Source organism: Marmota monax, unplaced genomic scaffold, assembly GCF_021218885.2.
Source record: "Marmota monax isolate L192 unplaced genomic scaffold, Marmota_monax_Labrador192_F-V1.1 WCK01_AAM20220418_F8-fsc00021, whole genome shotgun sequence".
Lineage (NCBI taxonomy): Eukaryota > Metazoa > Chordata > Mammalia > Rodentia > Sciuridae > Marmota > Marmota monax.
The window spans coordinates 19,871,069-19,894,952 of NW_026695228.1; the positions used below are offsets into that span (position 1 = coordinate 19,871,069).

At 53.1% G+C, this 23,884-nt stretch overlaps 1 protein-coding gene across 3 annotated transcripts; it reads left to right on the forward strand.

Moving 5' to 3' along the window:
• The first annotated feature begins 1,104 nt into the window (after window positions 1–1,104).
• Window positions 1,105–20,552, forward strand: Mef2b (myocyte enhancer factor 2B). 3 transcript variants are annotated; one of them, XM_058576485.1, is made up of 10 exons: window positions 1,105–1,315; window positions 15,777–15,859; window positions 16,570–16,773; window positions 18,336–18,470; window positions 18,933–19,080; window positions 19,229–19,362; window positions 19,456–19,549; window positions 19,694–19,826; window positions 20,106–20,327; window positions 20,417–20,552. In XM_058576485.1, the coding sequence occupies exons 2-10, from the start codon at window positions 15,806–15,808 to the stop codon at window positions 20,418–20,420; spliced, it is 1,128 nt and encodes a 375-aa protein (XP_058432468.1). In that variant the 5' UTR covers window positions 1,105–1,315; window positions 15,777–15,805; the 3' UTR covers window positions 20,421–20,552. The 3 variants fall into 3 exon arrangements, with proteins under 3 accessions (XP_058432468.1, XP_046292472.1, XP_058432469.1); XM_046436516.2 differs by having other exon boundaries at window positions 1,106–1,315; window positions 20,106–20,552; XM_058576486.1 differs by having other exon boundaries at window positions 1,107–1,315; window positions 19,715–19,826; window positions 20,106–20,552.
• Window positions 20,553–23,884: the final 3,332 nt, after the last annotated feature.

Below are 23,884 nucleotides of genomic sequence, written 5' to 3' on the forward strand. Positions count from 1 at the left end.
ACCTGTTCCTACTGCTTCATCTCTCTCCTCTCACCCTGACCCTTGACCCTGTCAAAGAATGTTCTGTGCTCTTCCTCTGCACCTTTGCAAGTGCTGTTTTCTCTTGAAAACTCCTTTGCCCAGTGGCATGCTCCTACTCATACCTGAAAGCCCACTATAAATACCCCATCTTCTGGAAAGCCATCCTTGACCCCTCTGGCACAGCCCTTGCCCCTAACTCTCATCTGTCCCAGTGTCCCAACTCTTCCTATTGGAAAAGTTGACCCCACAGGGACGGGGAAGTAGGCACTCTGTCTTCCTCAGATTGGGGACTTCCCCAGAATTCTCCTGTCTAGAATTATCTTCATCCCTGACCCTGGACTCAGTAATTCTTTCCACTTCAATTCACTCACCAACCCCCCTCCATTCTCTAGGTCTGGCCCTGTGGTCCTGGGCCCCCAGGGGAAGATTGAAAGGTCTGGGCTAGGGTCCAGTTTTACAAGGCCCACCAGAGCTGACTTTTGAAGTGGAAACAGCAGGCAGAGGGGAGTGGGAAGGACAGGAACATGGATGATGGAAGAAATAGGATATTCTTGGGACTGTGGGAAGAAAGGAGACGTGGGATCATGGGATCAGCAGCAGAGGGTCTGTCACCGTCCTGTGGAGGCACCCAGACTCACAAGTCTGGAGGCAGGAGGCACAACTGGGTTAGGCCACATAGGTGACTCCACAGCCCCTTGATGCAGTTCCTGCATCTGTATGAGAGGGAGTCAGCTGGGTCCCTGGGGCCAACAGGATCCGGGATCCAAGTTATATTTCATCCCTGATGGAACGAGTCCAAGCTTGTCTGAGTTAGGGAAAGGGTCCAAATCAAGGTTAAGTTAGGATCAGGGGTCTACAGTAAGGTCAGAGGCACCCAGCAAGGGCCAGGGAGGCCTGGCAGGTCTCGCTAGACCCCTGCGCCGTGTGTGTGTGTGTGTGTGTATGTGTGTGTGTGTGTGTGTGTGTGTGTGTTGCTGGGGTGGAACCCAGGGCCATACGCAGGCTAAGCAGTAGTCTGTCACTGAGCTACACTTCCAGTCCTCTCTTTCCCCTCTTAATTTGCCAGCGAACTTAGAGCCTTCCGATTCCCCGCCTTAGAACTCTCGGGGCGGGGCCACGCCCAAATGTCCGCCCACCGCAGCACCACGGTGACGCCCTCTATGCAAATGATTTTTCCCCGCCCAATCGTCTCCCAGGGGCGGGGCCGCCCACTGGGAAGGCACCTGTGGCCGCCGGCGCCTGGATCTGTGTGTGGCAGCAGCGGGTCTGGGAGCCGATTCCTGGGACCGAGCAGGTGGGTGTCGGGTCGCGTCTGATCGGGTCAAGACTCGCGCGCAGTCCTTTGAATGGCTTCTGTGCTCTGGGCTGGGTTTGGAGGTCGGGTGCGCTGCTGTGCCTCCGAAGGTTTGCGTATGTGTGTGTATGTTCAAGGAGTGCACTCAGAGAGGGTATGAATCCCTGAGCACGGGTCTGAAGGTTGTTTCTGAGTTGTGTGCCTGAGAGGTTGTGTTTCTGAGAGTTTGTGTGTCCAAGGGGCATGTGTCAGGTTTTGATGTGAGTTGGGGAGATTTGAATTGAGGGCAAACTGTGACAGCCTGAGTCCCTGTTATGTGTCTACGACTCTATATCTGAGATGCACTGTGCCCCTCTCTGGGTGTGCACATTTGGCATCAGCAAGACCCCTTTGCACAACTGTACACTGATGTGCTCTCCTGTGTCACAGTGAGAACATGGGCACAGAGCCCTAGAACGTGGGACCACAGCTGCCTGTGGGCCATCTTCTTCCCTGTGCTTCAAGACAATGGTACAGGAAGAAGAGTCACAGCCTTCTGAGGTTGTCAGCACATGACAAGCTGGTGGCAGCATTACTTCACAGTCATGGTCTCCCCTCACTGCCTCTTTCAGGGTTCAGGGCTGCAGATGTTGGCAACCCAGGTCCCTGGCCACCCCAGGCCCAGCCAGACTGGAGAAGGCAGACATAACTGAGGCCTCATGCCTGGCCTCACAGAGAATCCTCTCTGAGGACAGTCAGGACCTGTGGACCCTGAGCATATGGGGACAAGACTCATGGAGTGAAGGAACTTGGGTTCAAAAAGTACTTAAACTTTGAAGGACCAGTGTTTGAGGTTTGAATCCAGAGGTCAGAGGGCTTCCTGAAATGGCAGCCTTGTTCTCCTGACCCAGGCCTGTCACTTGCTACTTATATGAAGTGTGAAGCCAAATTTGGCCTCCATAGAACAGAATTTGGGGTGGCTTTAGAAATTTCACCTTCAAGAGCTGGAAGCTGGGTTTTTTTTTTGTTGTTGTTTGTTTGTTTGTTTGTTTTTGTTTTTGAGGTGGGGGACTCAAACAGGTAGATATACCCACGCCTTTTGGAGAAAGGATTGGGCTCAGTCTACTCCTTAGCCCTCTGAAAGAACAAAACCAAAGGCGAGGGACCCTGAATTTGGCTTCCCATCTTCAACTAGTGATTTATTTGCTTAAATCATAACCAACCAGTGGACATCTGGAAAATGAAAATTAAGAGAAGAAAAGGAATTAAAATAATTGGAGGCAATGAATATAGACAAGTTGGGGGGAATCAGTCTTCTGGAAGATTTGAAGCATTTATATACCTGGAGATAGATAGATCCCTTTAGGGGGTTTGGGAGCTCACTCTACCCTAGCCTGTGAATCCTCACAGAGATTCCCATTTCTCTGCCCCACAAAACGACCTCCCTGTGTCTATGTCTGTAAGACCTGTGCAAATGTCCTGATACCCCTGAGGTGTAAGAATGAGTGTCTAGGCACCCCCATGGTGATTCTGGGTTGAACATTCAGTTCTGCTTCCAAGACTGGGCAGGGGCTATGAGTTGGGGTGTGTCAGTTTGGCCCTTGGGCCCAGGCTTGATTGCGGACCTGGGGGCTCTTACCATGTGGGCTCCAGAAAAAAAAGCTCACCTTTTCTGGTATAAAGAAGGGGCACTGGCTTCGCTTCACTGGGCCATTTGTGGGTCAGGCAGCTCCCGTGTGTAAATGAGGTGGAGTATGGGCCTGCGCCTAGAGTAGGTGCTCAATCATAGGAGGTGCCATCTGATCTGTGACCAAGCAGAGGTGCCTAAGAGCACCATCCTGGCCTATCCTCACTCCATCCTTTGCTAGGAGCTGTTCTCCTCCAGGTCCAAGTTCCCAAAGTCAAGGTAGAGGCCTGAGAAGGGAGCAATTGCAGTGGGGTGAAATCAGGAGTCCCCACTGCTGTTGACACAGGCACACCGCATCCACTTCTGTGGTCTGCAGCCTGCCTGGCCCACCATCTGCTGGATGCTATCCTGACCTCCTCCCCATGACAGCCATGAGGTCTTCGGAAAAATCTTGAATCAGACCACAGCCCTCACCTGCTCACACACCTTCCATAACTCCCTATTGCTGCCAGGTGAGGTGGGGCATGCCTGTCATCCCAGTGACTTGGGAGGCTGAGGCAGGAGGATCACAAGTTCAAACCCAGCCTCAGCAACTTAAGCAACTCAGCAAAACCCTGTCTCTAAATAAATTATAAAAAAGGGCTGGAGATGTGGCTCCATGGTTAAGTGCCCCTAGGTTCAATTCCTGGTACACCCCCCCCCAAAAAAAAGAAAACTCCCTGTTGTTCTGCAGCGCTCTCCATCACCCTGCCCCCCCTTCCCCCCAGCCTCTGTCTCCAGCTGTCTCAGCTTCACCTCACCCCGGACAAACCAACCTTGCCTGCTCCTGAAACCTGCCCAGCACATTCCCACCTTAGGGCCTTTGCAGTGTGATAATTCTATCAGCCAGGCAGGTTGTCCCCACATCCCTACATGGTAAGGCCACTTCTCAGAAAGGCCCTTCTGGACCCTCTGTCCAAAGCAGCTCCCTTCCCTGCCACTTGCCACAGACCCTGCCTTTTGAATTTCTCCTGGGCCAGCCGTCCCCCAGGCACGGTTACATATCTGTCATTGCCTCCCCTACTGTACCAGTTGATGGGGAGCCCAGCTCTGTCTACCCCCTGTTCCTGTGTCCCTGACATTTCTGGGGGTAGACAGTAAGGGACTGGGGATGCCCCAAAGTCACATCCCAGGGTTCCAGCTGGCTGCATCTTAGGGCTGCCAGGCTGTGGGCAGGACCCCTTCCGCCCAGCCCAGCACTGACAGATGTGCTAATTTCCCAAGCAGGGAGGCCTGGGCCTCTGGGGATGAATTTCTGGGGCCCCACAGGGAGATCTTTCTCTGGAACAAAGAGAGGGAAATCTTGGGCTGTCCCTGCAGCCGCCACTGAGGCTCAGGGGACATTGCTGGGGCCTTTGGTGGCTTGGCTGTGGGACAGCAGGGTCAGGCTAAGCGTGGTGTCTCTCCTGGATCCTCAGGAAGGTAAGATGGGATGGGAGGATCCTCAGTTTTCAGTGACCTTGATGAAGGACAGGCCTTCTTGGCAGGTGAGCATGCCTGTGGCAGGCCAGGTTTGTGTTGGGTGACTTCCGGATGTGGTTTCCACTCAAGCTGAGTAGTGGGACCTCCAGAGGGTCAGTTGCTTGGCCTATCTAGTTGGCTGTTGTACTGTGAAAACTTTTCAGAGCAGGGGTCTCAAACTTGTGGCCCACAGGCCATATGGGGCCTTCAGTTTGTTTTGTGGGCCATGAAGTGTTTAAAAGAAAACTGAGCGGCTTGGGAGGCTGAGGCAGGAGGGTCACGAGTTCAGAACCAGCCTCAGAAGTTTATCAAGGCCCTGAGCAACTCAGCGAGACCCTGTCTCTAAATAAAATATAAAAAGGGCTGGGGATGTGGCTCAGTGGTTAAGTGCCCCTTAAGGAAGGTAGGTAGGTAGTTAGGAAGGAAGGAAGGAAGGAAACTGAGGGCTAGGGGTGCAGCTCAGTGGTAGAGCTCTTGCCTAGCTAGGGCAAGGACCTGGGTTCCATCCCCAGCACCATAAAAGCTGAACAAGTTACCAGTGTTTCTTCTGTTTGTTAAACAGTTGTTGCTCATTCATTCCAAGAAGAGTGATGGGGGATCTACAGTGGGCCAGGGATTGGGGAGGCTCCATCCCGCCCTCACAGAGTAGGACATGCTATTGTGGCAAGATGCTGGTCAAAGAAAGCACCAAGGAATACAATCAGACGTATAATTCCAGCTACTCGGAAGGATGAGGCAGGAGGATCACAAGTTTGATGCCAGCCTGGGCAACTGAGCCAGACCCTGTCTCAAAATAAAACAAAAAGGGCTGGGCATATTGCATATGCTTGCCTAGCATATTCAAGGCCCTGGATTCCATCCCCAGCACCACAGGGGGTGGGGACGGGAAGTCCTGTAGGGTGAAGTGCTGCAGGTTTAGGTGAATCCCACCTGGGGAAGAGGGTGCTTTTAGGAGGAGGGATTTCTGCAGGTCATGTTGGCTGTGCCTGGATAGGGCTGAAAATGGTGTTAAGAGACCTGGGCAAAGGGAAAGTGATGGGAATGTGGCAGATCTGTTTGGGGCCAGTGTGTCATGTGCCCCAAAAGGGGCAGAAGGTCAGCTGAGGTTGGGGGAGAGGTGGATGGGTGCTTGGGAAGTGTGCAGGGGCCTAGTGTACACATGGGGAAACCAAGGCTCCAAAAGAATAAAAAAAAAAATGAGCATATGGTAAAATCAGGATTGGAACCTTGGGCTAGGGTTGTGTTCTGCATGCAAGAGATCCTGGGTTTGGTCCCCAGCACAGGGCTAGAGCCATAGCTCAGTGGTAGAGTGCTTGCCTAGCCTGCACACGATCCTGGGTTCCATTCCCACCACCGCAGACAGATAGATAGATAGATAGATAACTAAATAAATAAATCCTCTACACAGAAGGGGGAAAAAAAGAGTTTGAAAGCTGTACTGACTGGCCCCACAGCCCCAGCTGTGACTTCTCAGTGGATGGCCACACTGGGCTCCTGGGGCACAGTGTAAGTCCTGCTTACTGCGGGTTCCTGCCCCTCCAGCAGGAGTGGTCCAGGGAAGGGGTCTTGGGTGTCCCCAACTGGGTCTCAGTTTTCCTATGAGTACATCTGTGCTCCAGGGTCCCATGGCCTTCTCTAGCTTGAACGTTCTTGGATTTTGGGGTTCAGAACCCCTACCCTCAGACCTCAGCCCCCTGCTTAAAGAAGAGGTGGGAAAGCCCACCTGTGTCCATGTCCTAGGGGACCAGCATGGATTTTAGGGGTCTGTGTTTGGGAGAGTCTGAATATATCTTGGCATCTGCATGTTGTTGGGGGATCTGTATGAGTCAGGTGTCTACATGCATTTAGGGAGCTCTTTATGTCTGGGGGTCTGTTGTATTTGGGGGATTGACTTGTTGGGGGGCCTATGTATGTCCGGGGTCTGCATGTACAAAGGGATCTGATTATGTTTGGGGGATTTATGTTTGGATAACTATGTGGGTTGTTTGGGGGGGTGATCTGTGTGTAGTGTGAGCTGTGTTTTGAGGATTTTTTTTTTTTTTTTTTTTTTGGTAATGGGGATTTAACCCAGAGCCATTCTACCACTGAGCTACACCCCAGCCCTTTTAAATTCTGGGTTTTTTTTTTTGGGGGGGGTCCTAGGGACGGGGTCTACAGACAGGGTCTCACTGAGTTGCTTAGCACCTCACTTTTGCTGAGGCTGGTTTTGAACTTGCCATCCTCCTGCCTCAGCCTCCGAAGCCCAGTGCACCACTGAGCCTGGCCTTTAATTTTTATTCTGAGACAGAATCTTGTTAAGTTTCCCAGGCTGGCAACTTACAATCAGATTTGCGATCCTCCTGCCCTAGCCTCCCAAGTCTCTCTTGAGTGGCTAGGATTAAAGGTGAGAGTAACCACCCCTGGCTTGAGGTCTTCTGTAGGCAGAGATCCTTATGTGTTTGGGAATAAAAGTGTTTGGTGGATCCATCGTTTAGAGCCTCTATATATTCTGAGGGGCTCTGCGTGTTTGGGGTCTCATTTTGTCAGGGAATCTCCCCCCATTCTGTCCAGACTGAGGGATAATCTTAATCTCTTCCCTCAACCCCACCGCCTAGAACTGCTTGAGGGCTTCACTCTTCTCTGGACCCTGGAGGGCTGAGGAAGAGTAACCCAAAGCCTCCTGGAAAAAGTCACACCCAGAGACCTCAAGATAGCCCAGACTCTCCCCATCTTCTGGGGGAGGAAACTGAGGCTGCAGGGGAAGCGCTGGTTGAGCCCACACTCTCCCCAAGGGCACCTGCGGGGGGCCAGAAGGACCCAGTGGGCTGATCCAGGCCCCCGGGTCACCCCGGTGCTCCCCAACGCACCTGGGCATCATGTCCCCAGGTTCCCAGGGGAGAAGGCGGGTCCAAGGCTCTGGCTGGGGAGGGAGGGTCGCCGCCAGCAGCTGGGGTCGGAGCTGCTCTGGCCCCCAAGAGAGGGGAGGGGGGGTCCTGGCTTTCCAAGGGGCTCTTCCTGTCACCCGTAATGAGGTACTTGGGGAGCAGGTGATGAAACCGCTGCTGGGGTTGCGTGAGGCGGGGCCTCCGGCCTGATTCGTCGCGGCGGCCGGAGCAGCGCCCCCTCCCCGCTCCGCAGCGTCCCGCGGGCCCGCGCCTCCCTCCGCCACCCACCTGCCTCTCACTTCTCCTTTCCCGGCCTGGGTCCCCCGCCGATCTGCGGTCTCCTCGCGGGCTCAAGGGTCTGGCAGACTGACTCTGCCATTCGTCCCCCCATTAAATGCCCACTGGGAGCCGAGAAGGGGAACTCGTTCCTGATCTGTGCTCTCAAACCCTCGCTGCAAAGCCTCTGAGGTCACGATCCTGTGACCCATTTTATGGGGGAGGAAGTGGGGGATTGATGCAGCGAAGGCTGTCACCGTGGCCTTGCGAGACAGCACGCTGACTCAGCGTCCCAAGTTCCAAAACTGGCTTCTGGGAAGGAAGGAGACAAGGTCAAGAGACCCGTCCCTCCGCCCCACCTCCTCCCAGCTGATGGGAGAAGGATTCGCAGGCTCATTTACAGGTGAGAATCCCGAGCCCTCCTGCGAGGAGAGGCCGAAGGTGAAGGGTCAGTGGCAGGGTGGGATTCCTTCCAGTGCCCTTCAGTCTCCATCACCTGGGACAGATGCCTGATCAACCTAGAAAGGTGACAGTCTATGACCTGAAGAAGCTCAGGGTGTTTGTGGATTGATTTAGTAACCACAGTCACTACCACAGAGAATTTATGATATTCAGGTGTTCCTGAGGTCCTCCTTCATCTCCCACCCCCACCCAGGGGTGGGACCTGGACCCTGACTCTTCTCTCCCACCACGGGCATGTGCTTCCAGCTCTTTTCCTTTGCTCAACAAACCATTAGTCCATCATTGCCCTCTTACGGACCCTACTTCTGTCCAGACTGCGTGTTTCCCACCAGGACTTCTGCCCAGCCTCTCCCTGTCACCTCACTCCTGCCTGGACAGACACTGGTCCCTATGGTAGCCATGAGCAGGAGCAGTGGGCTTTAAATGTGTGTGTATGTGTGTATGTGTGTGTATGTGTGTGTGTGTGTGTGTTTTACCTGGGCTTCAAGCATGGTAGGCAGGTGCTGTACAACTGAACTACGTCCCCAACTCTAAAAAAAATAATAATAATAATAATTTTTGGTTAAGATAAATCACACTAAGCAAAATGTACATATTCACTGAAGTAAAGCTCAAAATATTTGCAAGACCGGACACTTCATACTAAGACCCCAGATCAGGAAGCAGCACATTCCTAGCCCCCAGGATTTCCACTTTGGGCCTCTGCCCTAAGTAGCCACTGTGCTGATATCATCACCAGAGATGAATTTGGACTATTTAGGAACTTGGTGTAAATGGCATCTCAGCACACATCCCCTCCGTATTGTCAGCAGAGTCGGTTCGGATTCACCATGTAGTTTCATGAAGCTAGAGCGTGCGCTTTTTCTATCTACAATGTCACGGTCCATTGTAGACTCTACCAGAAAATATTTACTGATTCTCCTGTTGAGGGCATGTGGGTCATTTCCAGTTTGGGGCTGTGATGCATAAAATTGCTGATTCTTGTCCTATGTCCTCTGGTACAATATGGACCCATTTCTCTTGGGTGAATACTGAGGAGAGGGTCATCACAGAGGCATCTGTTCAGATTAAATATACGCCTGACAGGTTTCCAAGTAGTTTTACCTCTTTCTACTCCCAGTGAACGAGAGCCAGAGGAACTTCTTTTCCCCCTTGAAGGAACTTTTTAAAACCATACAAAGCATTGAGGCATAGCTCTGTGGGAGAGCATGTGTTTAGTATGAGGTCCTGGGTTCCACCCCACAACTAAAAAAAAAAAAAAAAGAAAAACACAAAATTCCCCTTCTCCCAAACTCTATGGCTTTCCATTGCCCTCAGAGTAAAGCCCCCTCTCCTCCCGGTGGCCCACTGGCCCTATGTGTTGTGACCACTGCAAATCTTGTCACTACCACCTCCCTCCATTCTTCCTATCTCTCACATCACCTTCTTTGATTTACTCATTATCACCTCCAGGTCTTTTTCTTTGCAGTTTATTTTGCGGGACTTTATTTTGCGGGATCTTTCCCCAGATCCCATGATTGTTTACCCCATTCTTGGTTGTCCCTTTCTCATGCTTGTGTCTCAGTTCAGGTGGTGACTTCTGCTGCCCCTGGCAAATGTAACCCCTATCATGGTCAATACTTTTGTTTTTAGACTTACTCAGGTTTAAACATAAAGTAATTTCTTAGTTTCGTAAAACTACTTGAACAGCTCCCATCTATTTCAAAAGTCTTAATTAGTTTAAATAACACTGGGCTCATCTGTGCATTGAGGTTCAATGAAAAGAATTGTAAAACCATCCGAGCCTGGTGCTTTTTTTTTTTTTTTTTAAAGATGGAGTTTCTCAGCGGGCGAGGTGGCTCACGCCTGTAATCCCAGAAGCTTGGGAGGCTGAGGCAGGAGGATCATGAGTTCAAAGCCAGCCTCAGTAACCCAGTGAGGCACTAAGCAACTCAGTGAGACCCTGTCTGTAAATTCTGTAAATAAAATACAAAATAGGGCTGGGGATGTGGCTCAGTGGTCGAGTGCCCCTGAGTTTAATCCCTGGTACCAAAGAGAGCGAGAGAGAGCGAGAGAGTGAGAGAGAGCAAGAGAGCGAGAGAGCGAGACAGAGAGAGAGAGAGAGACAGAGAGAGAGAGAGAGAGAGAGAGAGAGAGAGAGAGAGATTGATTCTCCATATTATCCAGGCTGTCCTCAAACTCCTGGGCTCAATCCATCCTTCCTCTTCAGCCTCAGGAATAGTTGAGACTGCAGGCATGTGCCACTATACCTGGCTGATTTTTTTTTTTTTTTTTTTGGCGGCACTGGGGATTAAACTCAGGGCTTTGCACACAGCTGATGCTTTTTTTAAATGAGGGGTCTCAAGTCACTTTTTGTATCTTCCATGATTGTTGTTCTACTTCTTTTAAAAAAGGGTCGGCCTAGGGCCAGGGCTGGGGCTCAGTGGTAGAGCGCTCGCCTTGCACATGTGAGGCACCACATAAAAATAAATAAGTAAAATAGAAGTATTAGTTGTGTTCAACTAAACTACAACTAAAAACAATAAAAAAAAAAGAAAGGGTCAGCCTAGCTCGTGGTTAGCACAGAGTGATACTCAGTGCCAAGTATGGGGGTTCAAAGAAAGGGGTGGCTTCCCTGTTCACCTGCTCAGGCCCCTGTCTAGCCTCTGCCTCAGGCACAGTTACCTGCTTCCTCCCCTGAGATGCCCCTGTATTCTGTCCTTTCTTCCCTACTTGATCCCCAGGTCAATGGCTTCACTCCCTGCCCCTGTGCCAGGCAGAAGCCCCCAGCTCTCCGCCTTCTGGCTGGACGAGAGGGGGAGGGTGTGCATGTGCAGAAGAGGCCTCCCCAACCTCAGCTTCCCCCCTCGTGCCCGGCACACTCAGCATGTGCCACCACCTCCCCCCAGAAGTTCCGATCACACCAACATCTGGAGAATGGGCCACCAGGGTCTGTCTGCGGCTCAGGGTGGGGATTTGCATGTGAGTACAAATATATATGCACACCCTAGGCCCTCCGCCTCCGCGTTCCTCTGCTGGCCCTTCACACCTGGGCCCTAGACAGGTCCATGCTGAGTGACTGGATTTGCATTCGCGTGTATTTCTGGGCAGGGTATCAGCTGGGGGACTCTAAGAGGAAGTTGTTGAGGGAAACTGGGTATGTGTAGGGGGTGAACAGTCATGTTTCTCTTGACCTGCTCCAACCACCAAATCTTTTTATTTTTTCTTTTAAAGCATTCTTTTTTTTCAAACCTTTATTTAATTTCTTTATTTTTATGTGATGCTGAGGATCAAACCCAGTGCCTCACACATGCTAAGTGCTCTACCACTGAGCCACATCCCCAGCCCCTCACGAAATCTTCTTGATCACTCATGGGCCTGATCCAGAGGGGTTGCTGCTCTGGGAGAGATAAACCTGGATAGGCATACCCCAGCACAATGGGGTCAGAACTGGAGGGGAAGGATGTGCACTGTGGAAGTCCAGAATGGCAAAGAAGTCTTCCCGGAGAAATGGGTTTTGGGGGGGCTGGGTTTTGAAGTGTGAATAGGAGTTGCAAAGGTGAAGAAGAGACAAAAGAGCCTTTTAAGCAGAGATACTTATTGAAGGGAGAGTGGGATGGGCAGGAGCTGATTTGGGCAGGGGCCTTGAATATCAGGCTGAATGCTGAACTTGCTCATGAGGACAGTGTGGACTTATGGAGCTGTGAGCATGATTGGAGCTGTTTTGTGTAGATCCCTCAGGGACCAAAGTGAGTTGGCTCTTGGGTGATTGGGGGGGGGGAGTACCAGGATCAATGGGTGCCAGGAGAATTAAACTCATGCATGAGCCCAGTACACCTGTCAGGCCTGGCTCTGGAGAAGGCAGAAAACCCAGCAGACCCTGGAGTACAATGACTTAAGGCACAAAGCATTGAAGGAGTCCCACCCCCAGACAGGTGCACCTCTGTCCTCCCCTCCACCCTCAAATCATCTCCCTCCCTGCCCCCAGCAGTTCTGATCCCCATGACAGCCACGAGCTGAGTCTTAAAATGATAAATCAAGCCAGGTACGGTGGCATGTGCCTGTAGTCCCAGTTTCTTAGGAGACTGAGGCAGGAGGATCACCTTGAGCCCAAGAGTTTGAAGGCAGGCTGAACAACATAATGAGACCTTCTTTCAAAAACTAGAAGAAAATATCTGAGCTCAGTGATATGTGCCTGGAGTCCCAATGACCCGGGAGCTTAAAGCAGGGGGATTTCAAGTTCCAGACCAGCTTCAGCAACTTAGCAAGATCCTATCTCAAAAATTAAAAAAAAAAAAAAAATTTAAAAAGGCCTGGGGATTAAGCTCAGTGATAAAGTGCCCCTGAGTTCAATCCCAGTACCAACAAATAAATAAATAAATAAAAAAGCAAGGCCTATCCTGTCTCTGTACAAAGTCTCTCTCGTAGTTCTCAATGGCTCCTAGACCAGAACCCACGGTCCTCATCTAGGAGACCCATAGTGGCCCAGCCCTGGAGGTCCCCTGTGCCTCCCTCCAGCCTCGGGCTGTGTCTCATTCCTCTTTAGACCCTGCACCTGCTGTCCTTGCTGCCTGGATCTCACTTCCTGTCTTTGCTCTAGGGTCTCTGTTCACAGAGACTCCCCAACTTTCTGGCTTTGAGGGCTCCTTTGTCACTGAACTTCACCCTAACCATGGTGTCTGTGTCTTAATGACAAACTGAGAAGGATTTGGAATCCGGTCTTTCAGGCTTAAGTGGCTCAGGTCCAAGCCCCAGTCTGGCCCCTGCTCTCATGGGACCCCGGGTGTAGGGGGCATTTCCGGAGTCATCTTGGCACTGGAACCTCTGGGCCAGTGCCCCCCTTCAGCCTCCAGGGACCTTCTAGGGTTGGGGCAACACATCCCAGCCGTGGGAACGCGCCTGATTCCGGCCGGGGATTAAAATTAGCCTTGGTGGTTAAATTTAGCAAGTAAAGCTGGAGCTGGGGGGGCCCAGCTGCCAGCCCCAGCTCTACACAGAGGTAATGGCCCAGAGACCTGGCTCAGAGGGCAGAGGATGCTGTGTTCCTGGGGTCACTCAGGGGGCCACACATCCAGCTGAAGTGTCTTACCCTTATGGCCGCTGGATACCCAGGCCAGACTGTGGCCATTCCCAAAGGATCTGAAAAATTCTTTCCTTCCTTCTTTCTTTCCTTCTTTCCTTCTTTCCCTCCCACCCTCCCTTTCTCTCTCTCTCTCTCTCTCTCTCTCTTTCTTTCTTTCGAGATGGGGTCTCACTATCTCACTGTGTTGCTGGTCTTGAACTGGGCTCCAGTGATCCTCCTGCTTCAGCCTTCCAACTACCTAAGACTTCCTGGCTTTGGGGGCTCCTTTGTCACTGAACTTCACCCTAGCCATGGTGTCTGTGTCTTAATGATAAACTGAGAAGGATTTGGAGTCAGGTCTGCACTGGGCCAGAGTCTGATTTTGCTGAGGAAGGGGAACTAGCGATGGAACCAGGACCTTATGCATGCTGGGTAAACACTCTTCCACTGAGCTACATCCCCAGCTTAGGATCTGAATTTTGTGGGGGAGGTGGAGGAAACACTAGGGATTGAACTCGGGGGTGCTCTACCATGGAGCTACATCCCCAGCCCTTTTAATCATTTTAAATTTTGGGTCATGTTGCTGAGGCTGGCCCTCCTCCTGCTTTAGCCTCCCAAGTCGCTGGAATTACAGGTGTGCATCACTGTGTCTGGTTGGGATCTGAATTTCTTAAGAGCTCCTCACCAGGCCTAGTGGTGGGCACTCAGCATCTTATGCCCACCCCAGGGGACTGATACTGGCTCCATTCACAGAATAGTCTGAGACCTAGGGAGAGGCCTCCCATACTGAGGGCCCCACCAAGTGTCTGAGGCTGGCTGAGAGCTATGTGCAGGCCTGCGTGACCCTGGGGAGACCACTTGCCTAAAGCCTCCTGTCACAGACACCTGTAACATGGGAGAGGCTGGGAAGTAGAGCAGGGTCACATCGTTAGCAGAAGGGGCTGTCCCCTTGGGAACTTGGGGGCTTAGGGCGGTTGTCTGTCCAGCAGAGCGCGTGACTAATTATGTGTGGGCAACGTGATTCCTTTGTTCTACCAAGTTCTACATGAGGGTCGCTGGGGCAGGCAGACCCCCTCACACTGTGTCCTTGTGGCCCAGCACCTGTGCCTTTCAGGCCAAGAGCTCCGTGAGGGAGATCCAGGCTTCTGCTACATTTCTAAGTAGACAGACCCCAGGCCAAGGTCACAGTCTGAAGACTCCAGGCCAGAAGCAGGGGTGCTTTTTCACTGAGTTACATCCCCAATCCTTTTCAATTTTTATTTTTGAGACAGGGTCTTGCCAAGGTGCTGAGGCTGGCCTCAAACTTGTGAGCCTCCCAAGTAGCCTGAATGAGAGGCATGTGCCACTGCACCTGGCTCTGTTATTCTTTTTTATTTTTTCCACTGAGCTCTAGCCGTTTTATAATATTTTAAGACAGGGTCTCACTAAGTTGCTGAGGGCCTGGCTAAGTTGCTAAGGCTGGCCTTGAACTTGTGATTCTCCTGTCTCAGCCTCCCAAGTCACTGGGGTTACAGGTATGTGCCACCAGCTCTGTTATTCTCAGAAAATTTTCATACATGAGGTGCTAGGTTACTCCCCAGCACACACACACACACACAGAGAGCACACACACATTTTCCTTTAAAAAGAACTAATCATGGAGCTGTGGTTGTGGCTCAGTGGGACAGTGCTTGCTTAGCCTGTGTGAGGCACTGGGTTCCATTATCAGCACCACATATAAATAAATGAACAAAATAAAGGCCCACCAACGTCTAAAAATTTTTTTTAAAAAAAGAATGAATCAAAGGCGAGTGCCTCAGCAATGGCGAGGTACTAAGCAACTCAGTGAAACCCCGTCTCTAAACAAAATATAAAATAGGGCTGGGATGTGGCTCAGTGGTCAAGTGCCCCTGAGTTCAATCTTTGGTACCAAAAAAATAAATCAATAAAATAAAAAAGGCTGGGAATGTAGCTCAGTGGTAGAGCACTTGCCTAGCATGAGCAAAGCCCTGGGTTCCATACCCAGCACCTCAAAAAAAAAGTAAACAAATAATATATAAATGAATATGTTTTCTTGTAAATACAGCTCTGGCTCTTGCATGTGGGCCTGCCATTGTGAGATTGAATATGAGGCTGTCCACTGTGTGGCCCAAGCCCCTCTGGGTGTGCACGAGGTCCTATAGTTCTGCTTTCTCAGTTTCAGCAGCTTGAGTCTAGATTCTATGGTCGTTTGCTAAGTGCTGCTGGGTGCTGGCATTGGATGTCCCTCCAGCCTGGCTGGCAGGACCTTTTGGCTATTGCTATTATTCATAATAACAGCTTGTATGCAGCACCTGCTCTGTGCCAGGCACATCTTACCACCTCACATGGCTTAACTCATATTATCTCTCAGCAACACCCAGCAACGCACATCACTGCACAATGCATGGCTGGGGAGACTGAGGCCCAGGGAGGTCAGGTTCATCAGTGTGTCATTTTTAACCTCAGTATTGGAACCTCTGTACTTGCTTTTCCACCCTTGGTCGGTCTTCTCCTCATGGGTTTGAATGTGTTTATTGAGCATCTGCTACATTCTGGGGCTGCTCCCAGGCAGAGGGGATGCAGCCTGCCTTAATTTTCCTCCTCATCTTTCCCTTAGCACCTGGCAGGGTCAGGCAGAGGACAGGAGGGAGGCTGGGCTTCCCCTCCCCATTTTCCATCCACCCACTCTGTCCTCTCCCCCTTTTCCCCCAGATCAAGTTCACTCTGCTCAGCCTGGGGCCATGGGGAGGAAAAAAATTCAGATCTCGCGCATTTTGGACCAGAGGAATCGGCAGGTAAGTTTACTGGCTTGGAGTCGTGGCTGAGGGAAAGGTGTTCCTGGAAAGGGGCACACAATCTGGAAAAGGCCTGGCAATTTGGGAGAACTGCAAGGGGGTGAGGAGGCCTCAGGAGCCTTGAGTCACCCTCAGGAGTTTGAGATGGAGTATTTGCTCACTTTTATGACCGTGTCTTTGTTTGTTCTCCCTGGAGCCCGGTCATACAGGGGATGGAGCTGGGCACAGACACACCAACTCAGAGGGCAGCTGGGAGAAAAAGTGTGGGCTCTTTTTGGGAGGCCAAGGAAAGCTTACCAAAGAGGAGGGGCTATTTGGGTTGAATTGCGAAGCACCAGTAGGAGTTTGCTGACTGAGAAATCAGAGGGAGCAGCTCAACCAGAAGGAGCACCCGGTGCCAGGCCTGGGGCGCACACCTGCACGCCCAGCCACTTGGGAGGCTGAGGCAGGAGGATGGCAAGTTCAATGTCAGCTTGGAAAAAAACTTAGCAAGACTCTGTCTCAAAATGAAATAGAAAGGGCTGGAGATGTGGCTCAGTAATAGACAGCCCTGGCTTCAATCCCAGGGGCGGCGGGTGGGGAAAACCCACGGAAAAGCATGGACTCTCCAAGCATCGTCAAGGACCCATCAGGTCCCTGCCCTCCCTCCGCACTGCTCCACATCCTGATCCTTTCCCACTCTCCCCTGCTCCGGTGGGTCCTGGGTCCAGGTGACTTTCACCAAGCGCAAGTTTGGGCTGATGAAGAAGGCCTATGAGCTGAGCGTGCTCTGTGACTGCGAGATCGCCCTCATCATCTTCAACAGCGCCAACCGCCTCTTCCAGTACGCCAGCACCGACATGGACCGCGTGCTGCTGAAGTACACAGAGTACAGCGAGCCCCACGAGAGCCGCACCAACACCGACATCCTCGAGGTACCTCGGGGCCCTCTACCCTGGCCCCAACAAACCCAGCACACTCTGCCCAGGGACTCTGGGTTTGCACAAAAGACAAGATTGCAATCTGGCCTTGTGGCTGATAAAACCAGCTACGGGGTAATGAAGGACGCCTCCTAGGGATAGCTGCCTGGACAGCAGAAAGAAAGAGCGCTCTGGGCATGGTGGCGCACGCCTGTGATTCCAGCTACTTGGAGGCTGAGGTGGGAGGATCATGAGATTAAGGCCAGTCTCAGCAACCTGGTGCACGCCTGTAATCCCAGGGGCTCGGGAGGCTGAGACAGGAGGATTGCGAGTTCAAAGCCAGCCTCAGCGATGGCGAGGCCCTAAGCAACTCAGTGAAACCCCGTCTCTAAATAAAATGCAAAATGGGGCTGGGGGTGCGGCTCAGTGGTCAAGTGCCCCTGAGTTCATCCCCGGTACCGAAAAATAAATGAATAAAATAAAAAGGGCTGGGAATGTAGCTCAGTGGTAGAGTGCTTGTCTAGCATGCATGAGGTCCTGGGTTCAAACCTCAGCACCACACACAATGAGAGAGAGAGAGAGAGAGAGAGAGAGAGAGAGAGAGAGAGAGAGAGAGAGGGCGGGCACTGAGAAGCAAACTTGCTTTGCATAGTTTGATCTGCAGTTTTGATCTGAGCTGCTGTGTGCTCAGGAGAAAGAGACCACAGCAGCTTTTCCAGGAGTTGGCTCTGACCCCACACCTACCAGCCAGGGTGGGCAAGGGGAGCTAAAGCCCCAGGGCTGGAGGGAGCAGCAGGCTGCCCTGCACCTGGGAGTCCCCAGTGTTCCAGGAAGGGGCAAAGCTGGCAAAAAAGAAGCAGGACCAAGAGTGTGTAGTTCTTTGGCCCCGGGGGAGACCAGCCCAGTTAAGCCCATAGTGTCCTCAGAGTTCAATTCCTCACATGTACTAAACCCCACTGCACGTGGAAACAGAATGGAAGTAGCCATGGGGAGTTCAGGACTAAATCAGGAAGCACCAGCAAGCCTGGGTGATCTCGGCTCTGCTGTGTGATCTAGGTGGGTCCTTGACCTCTCTGGGTCCTTCCTGAAACAAACACAGTTGGAACTTGTTGGGGACCGCAAATCAAGTCAAGATGGCGCCTGGCAGTTTGCCAGGAGGAGTGGTTGGTAAGGCAACGCCACCGAGCCATTAAGATGGTGAGGATTCCTTATTGGCTGACTGCTGTATCTAGATGATGCTAATTGAGTCAAGCTGTGTGTAATCAGTTAGGTATATATACCTCTGCTGCTCCGCAATAAAGCGGCTCCCGCTACCTTGGGTGCCCGCTAAGTTCCCGCTTCAACCTTCAAGTTGCTTGTCACCTCCCGGTTATTTTGCCCAGCCAGACTGCGGTAGGAAGTTACTAAATGGTGACTCCCTGGGGTTTTAATCAATGGGGTTGGGCTGGAGTGGGCCATATGGGCGTTCTTTCTACCCTCAGAGCTGAGTGGGGAAGGCCTGTCCTCTCTCCATAGAACTATTTTTTCTTCCTTGGGTAGGAGGTAAAGGCCCATCCCATTGTCTCCTGTCCCCATAGACATTGAAGCGGAGGGGTGTGGGCCTTGATGGGCCAGAGCTGGAGACAGAAGAGGGGCCTGAGGGACCAGGAGAAAAGCTGCGGCGGCTGGCAGGTGATGGAGGTGACCCAGCCTTGCCCCGGCCCCGGCTCTATGTAAGTAGCCCCCTGCCCCACTGGACATGGGCCCTTCCCCACCCAGGCTCAAGCCGTTGAGGCTGAGATAGAGAAAGGGACCTCGGGCCAGGGAACCTAAAGTTTGGAGCCAGGTCTCTGCCTGGGAAGGGGAGACCTCCTCAAAGAAGGAGCACTGTAGCTGGGGCTTTGAAGGATGAGCAAGAGTTCAAAAGGCCAACAGTTCCTTCCTTCTTCATTTCTTTGATTCATTACATACCCTCTCTGTGCCAACTCAAGGCTGAGTGAGGGGCCTCAGCTCTGCACCTAGTGGTTGAAGAGAAACTAAGCCAGATGCAGGCTCCTCCCCTGTGGGTTTAGGCCAGGGGAGGGCAGGTGGGGGGATTGAGGAGGGAGCCAGAAGGGGAGGCTTCCTGAAGGTGGAGTGGCCTTGGCACCCACATCCACGCCCTCCTTCCACCCATCCCACATCTCGGCCCACAGCCAGCAGCACCGACTATGCCCGGCCCGGACATGGTGTATGGGGCCCTGCCCCCACCAGGCTGTGATCCCACTGGGCTTGGGGAAGCCCTACCTGCCCAGAGCCGCCCGTCTCCCTTCCGACCAGCAGCCCCCAAAGCTGGGCCCCCAGGTGAGCATGGGACTTAGGCCCGGAGGGGGGAGTTCCAGGAGGTTGGGGGGCTGGATCTTGGCTCTGGCTGAGTGTGTCACCTCTAAGCCTCAGACTTAGCTGATGGCATGGCCCACCCACCCTCTCTCTGGGGGGTCCTCCTTCCCAGGTCTGGCACACCCTCTCTTCTCACCAAGCCACCTCACTAGCAAGACACCACCTCCACTGTACCTGGCAGCAGATGGGCGGAGGCCAGACCTGCCTGGTGGCCTGGCTGGGTCCCGAGGGGGTCTTAGCACCTCGGTGAGTGAGGGAAGGAAGGCAGGGGGTTGATGAGGGCGGGCAGGGTGGCCTGTGTGTGGGCCTCAGTGTCCCCTTCACCTTCTCTCCCCACAGAGAAGCCTCTATGGTAGTCTACAGAGCCCCAGCACCACCTCGGCCCCAGGACCCCCTCTGAGCAGCTTCCCTTTTCTCCCTGCAGGCCCCCCAGGTACATCCCCCCACTCCTTGTCTGGGAAATGTCCACACACCTACCGGCTGTGGGTTCCCCCAGGGGCAACCCACCCAAACAGAAAACTGGCCTGTGGGGTCAGCCTGGCTTGGGCAACGAGCTCAGAGAGGTCTCCTCTCTCAGGCTACCCCTCCTGCCCACCAGAATATAGCTTGGGAGACCCCCCGCCGCCCCCTGGCTTGCTGCAGCCCCCGACCCTGACTCCTTGGCAGTCCTCAAGAGGGGATGGGCCCCCAGCCGCCCCCGCCCAGTCCAAGTAAGTACCCCGATCTCTCCTCCAGATTTGGGTTTCCTGGTGGGGCCCTTCCAGGTCCTCCAAAGCCTCTAGACACTGCTGACCCCTGGTGGCTATCCCTTGCACTGCGTCCAGTTCACGGCCGGTGGGCGGCTGTTTCGGAGGTCCCAAGAGGGATGGCCACCCCCTTCTTTCCCAGGGTCCTCCTGCCCATCCTTGGCCCAAGCCATGCCACCTCCCTGGCTCCCCTTCCTTCCTCGATGAATTCCAGGCTTCCCTTTTCTCTCTCCCTTCCTGCAGCGGGGGCCGCAGCCTGGGCGAGGAGGGTCCTCCCACCCGCGGCGCCTCTCCTCCAGTCCCCGCAGTCAGCATCAAGTCCGAGCGCCTCTCGCCGGCCCCCGGGGGCCCGGGCGACTTTCCCAAGACCTTCCCCTACCCTCTGCTCCTCGCTCGGCCCCTGGCAGAGCCCCTGCGGCCCGGGCCTTCCCTGCGACGGCTGTCTTCCGCGGACAGCTGGCCCCGGTAATGGACCGGAGGGTGGCAAGGCCCAGTTCCCTCGCCCCGCAGGACGAGGGCACGTGGAGACCAAGTCTCCCTTCCGGCCTCCGCAGATAAAATCCAACAATCACTGGCGGCCTCCGTCGTCGGGGCGTGGAGAGGGACGCCTGGATTCAGATTCATGCCGAGGATCTCCTCCTGGCCCCTTCCTGTTTGTGACCCACCAATAAAACTCACGTGGTGTCCGTAGAGGAGACTGTTCTGTTTCCACTCAGAATCCCACCCCTCCCCAGCGACCGGGGCCTTTCCTACCCCCTCCCCAGGGGTCCCATTCTTGCCTTATCGTGGGTTGGGGTGTCTCCTGCAGGAGAGGGAGAATGGTGTACCCTCAAGGAAAAGTGGGGGCAGAGCTGGGGACAAGAACACAAGGGAGCCCTGCAGGGGTCGCCACCATCAGGTGCCCAGATTCCCAGGCTGAGCTCTTTACCCTCAGCTTCTCCACAGTCATAGGTCAAGGGCTGCTTCTGGGATGTTGGGTCATGGGCTCAGAGAGAAGCTCCAGACAGGGTCACAATAATCGACAGCAAGAAGACATTGAGAATCATGAGTATGTGCCTACTGGTGCACTGAGAGTGTCCTGCTGCCTCCTTAAACTTAAATGAGACAGTGCAGTGGCACACGGTTGTAATGTCAGCAGCTTGGGAGGCTGGAGTAGGAGGATCGCAAGTTCAAAGCCAGCCTCAGCAATTTAGCAAGGCTCTAAATAAAATACAAAAGAAGGGCTGGGATGTGGCTCAGTGGTTAAGTGCCCCCGGTTCAATCTGCCATACCAAAGCAAACAAATGACAACAACAAAACAAAACTTTGTTTAAATGATACTTTCAGTTCCAACATGAGGACCATGTTGGTCCTTCCTCTTGGACCACTTCTCTCTCACCAACCCCAACTCCAACTCTAATTACAACTCATCTCACTCTTCAAGGCCCAGCTCCATGTCCCCTCCTCCAGGAAGCCTTCCATCCCAAGGGAAAAAAGCGTTGTGGAGTGGCCATCACAGATTTGGATAGCAAGATGGAAAACAATGTTGGCTTGGTTGCTGATAAGATCCAACCCCTTCCTATCACTCTGCCAAGATCCAAAGCTGATTAGGCAGCTCACCCAGGATGAGCCCGACAGCTTGACCCTTTCAGCAGCACCCGTGGATCCCAGGGCCTTGATTCCACCACCTGCACACAGAGACCTGCATGGGAGAGACAGAGGGAAAGAATTTGCATAATAGGCCTCAAACTTAGTCAAAGCGCCCTAGAAGTCAGCACTGGACTTCCTGGGTCCCCAGCCAAGATTTTGAGCCTGGCTCATTGGGGGTGAGGAAACAGGCAAAATAACCTGGCAAGGCCTTTTCTGTGAGGTGAGGGCAGGTACGTTAAGGGGATGTGTGTAGAGGGCTGTCCACCTGCTAGACCCCCGCGAGGTCTGGTCCTGTGGGATCATCCCAGTCCCAGCTGTCTGCTGCTCCATCAAGGGGCTTTGAGGCTCATTTCCAGGGAAGGGACATGGCATAGTCAAACTGAGTGAAAGCCCCTCTCCCCCAGGGATCCGGGAGAAGATGAATGCGGACGGCCACGGGTAGGAGCAGCAGAAGGTGGAGACGGTGTCCATCTGCACTCTCTGGGTGTGTTTGGAGAGGAATGCCCCAGGACTTGGGGGTAGGGGTGAAGGGAAGAGAGTTCCATGGGCAACAGGAAGTGTGGCCTGGGTGGAGGGGCTTGCAGATGGAGAGTATGAGGCTGCCTCAGGCCTTGTAGTGTCCCCCACTTCAGATTCAGGTCCTAAAGCCTCCCCACCTGGTCTTTTCTGTCTCCCCACCCCCAGAGGAGGGCTGACTGTCCCTGTTCCACTGACCAGTGGATTCCAGAGGTCTGGCAGAGCACACAGCACCCTGTTCCCCAGCAGCCCTATCACCAAGTTCATCTTGTCACTGCATGGGTGCAAACAGTCCTCCTGGGTTACCTACCGTTCTGGGAGATCCCCCTTCCCCAACAAGGGCCCTGGTCATCCACATGGGGAGAACTGCCCACCAATGGCCCTTACCATGTCATAGACAGAGCCTCTCAGAGAACCTGACACAGGACCAGAAAATGATGAGAAGAGAGGCCAATGCAGCAGGTGCACTGGGGGAAACTGAGGTACAGTGGAAGAGGCTTCTTCCTAGTCTCTGGATCTTACTCCCACTGTAGACAATAAGCTGAGCAAGAAACTGGGCCAGTCTCTGGAGTCAGTGTCTACTGGCTAAGTGCCCAATGTGAGGTTAAGGTGTGGGTTTAGCTGGATGTGGTGGCGCACACCTGTAATTCCAACGGCTCAGGAGGCTGAGGCAGAAGGATCACAAGTTCAAAGCCAGCCTCAACAACTTAGTAAGGCTTTAAGCAACTCAGTGAGACCCTGTCTCTAAATAAAATACAAAATAGGATTGGGGATGTGACTCAGTGGTTGAGTGCCCCTGAGTTCAATCCCTGGGACCCCTCACCCCCCAAAAAAGTTATGGGCTTAGCCGGGCATGGTAGTTGCACCCATAGGCCCAGCTGCTTGGGAGTTTGAGGCTAGAGGTTTGCTTGAGCCCAGGAGCTGGAGACCAACCTGGGCAACACAGCAAGACCCTACCTCAAAGTGGGTTCCTTTTCCCTCCCTCCCTGTGGGACTAGGGATTTAACCCAGCTGTGCTCTACCTCTGAACTACATCCTCAGCCCTGTTTTTTATTTTATTTTGGGACAGGGTCTTGGCAATTTACCCAGGCTGGTCTGCACCTGCAATCTTCCTTTCTCACTGGGATTACAGGCATCCCACAGAGGCTCATCAAAATGTGCTGATTTCTAAAGATGGGGTCCACAGGTTGGGTGGTGGTGGTTCTGTGTCCCCATCCAGGGGAGGATGCACTTTTCCCATCTGCCAGGAGGTGGCGCCAGAGGGTGTGCTTTGAATTCAGCACCCTCCTATCCAAAGTAATAAGTTAAAATTTATTTCCTGCATCATGTGAGAGGTGTCTCCCTCAAACCCTGTTACAACAGAGGTACATTACCTGCTTGGCATGAATAAATAAGTCCTTTTGGGGGCCATGCTACATTTTCAGATTCCATGCCTGGGGACACAGGGAGGACAGTGACACATGTTGTATGTGTGTGTAATTACGTGTGTGCAACCCGAGGAGCCCTAGGCCAGGAGAGGACAGTGGGCAGAGAACCAGGTTCCAGAAATACTTCCAAGCCTAGACTCCTGCTCTGCGCCTGCTGGGTCTGCGGATGTCCCCTTGTGAAGGAGAGGACAGAGGGGGATTGTGGGCAGCATCCCACCAAGGAGCCGTTCTCAAGAACCCCCGTGACATTACCCAGGTCCAACATTATCGTGAGAGAGGTGCCAAGTCTTGTGGGAAAGTGGCCCAGGCACAAATGCAGTAGTGGAAGTTGTCACACTGAGAAATCTGAGAGATGCACTGGCAAGATCCCCACAAATAGAGATGATGGGATTGTCAGTCTGGGCGAGAAGGCCGACCTTAATGAGGGGTAGAGGACGCAAGATGTGTAGC

Coding starts and splice junctions, on each gene's coding strand:
- Mef2b (XM_058576485.1), top strand. CDS start 15,806: ATGGGGAGGAAAAAAATTCAGATCTCGCGCATTTTGGACCAGAGGAAT. Junction 15,860..16,569: donor TGGACCAGAGGAATCGGCAG/GTAAGTTTACTG, acceptor TCCTGGGTCCAG/GTGACTTTCACCAAGCGCAA. Junction 18,471..18,932: donor TGCCCCGGCCCCGGCTCTAT/GTAAGTAGCCCC, acceptor CTCGGCCCACAG/CCAGCAGCACCGACTATGCC.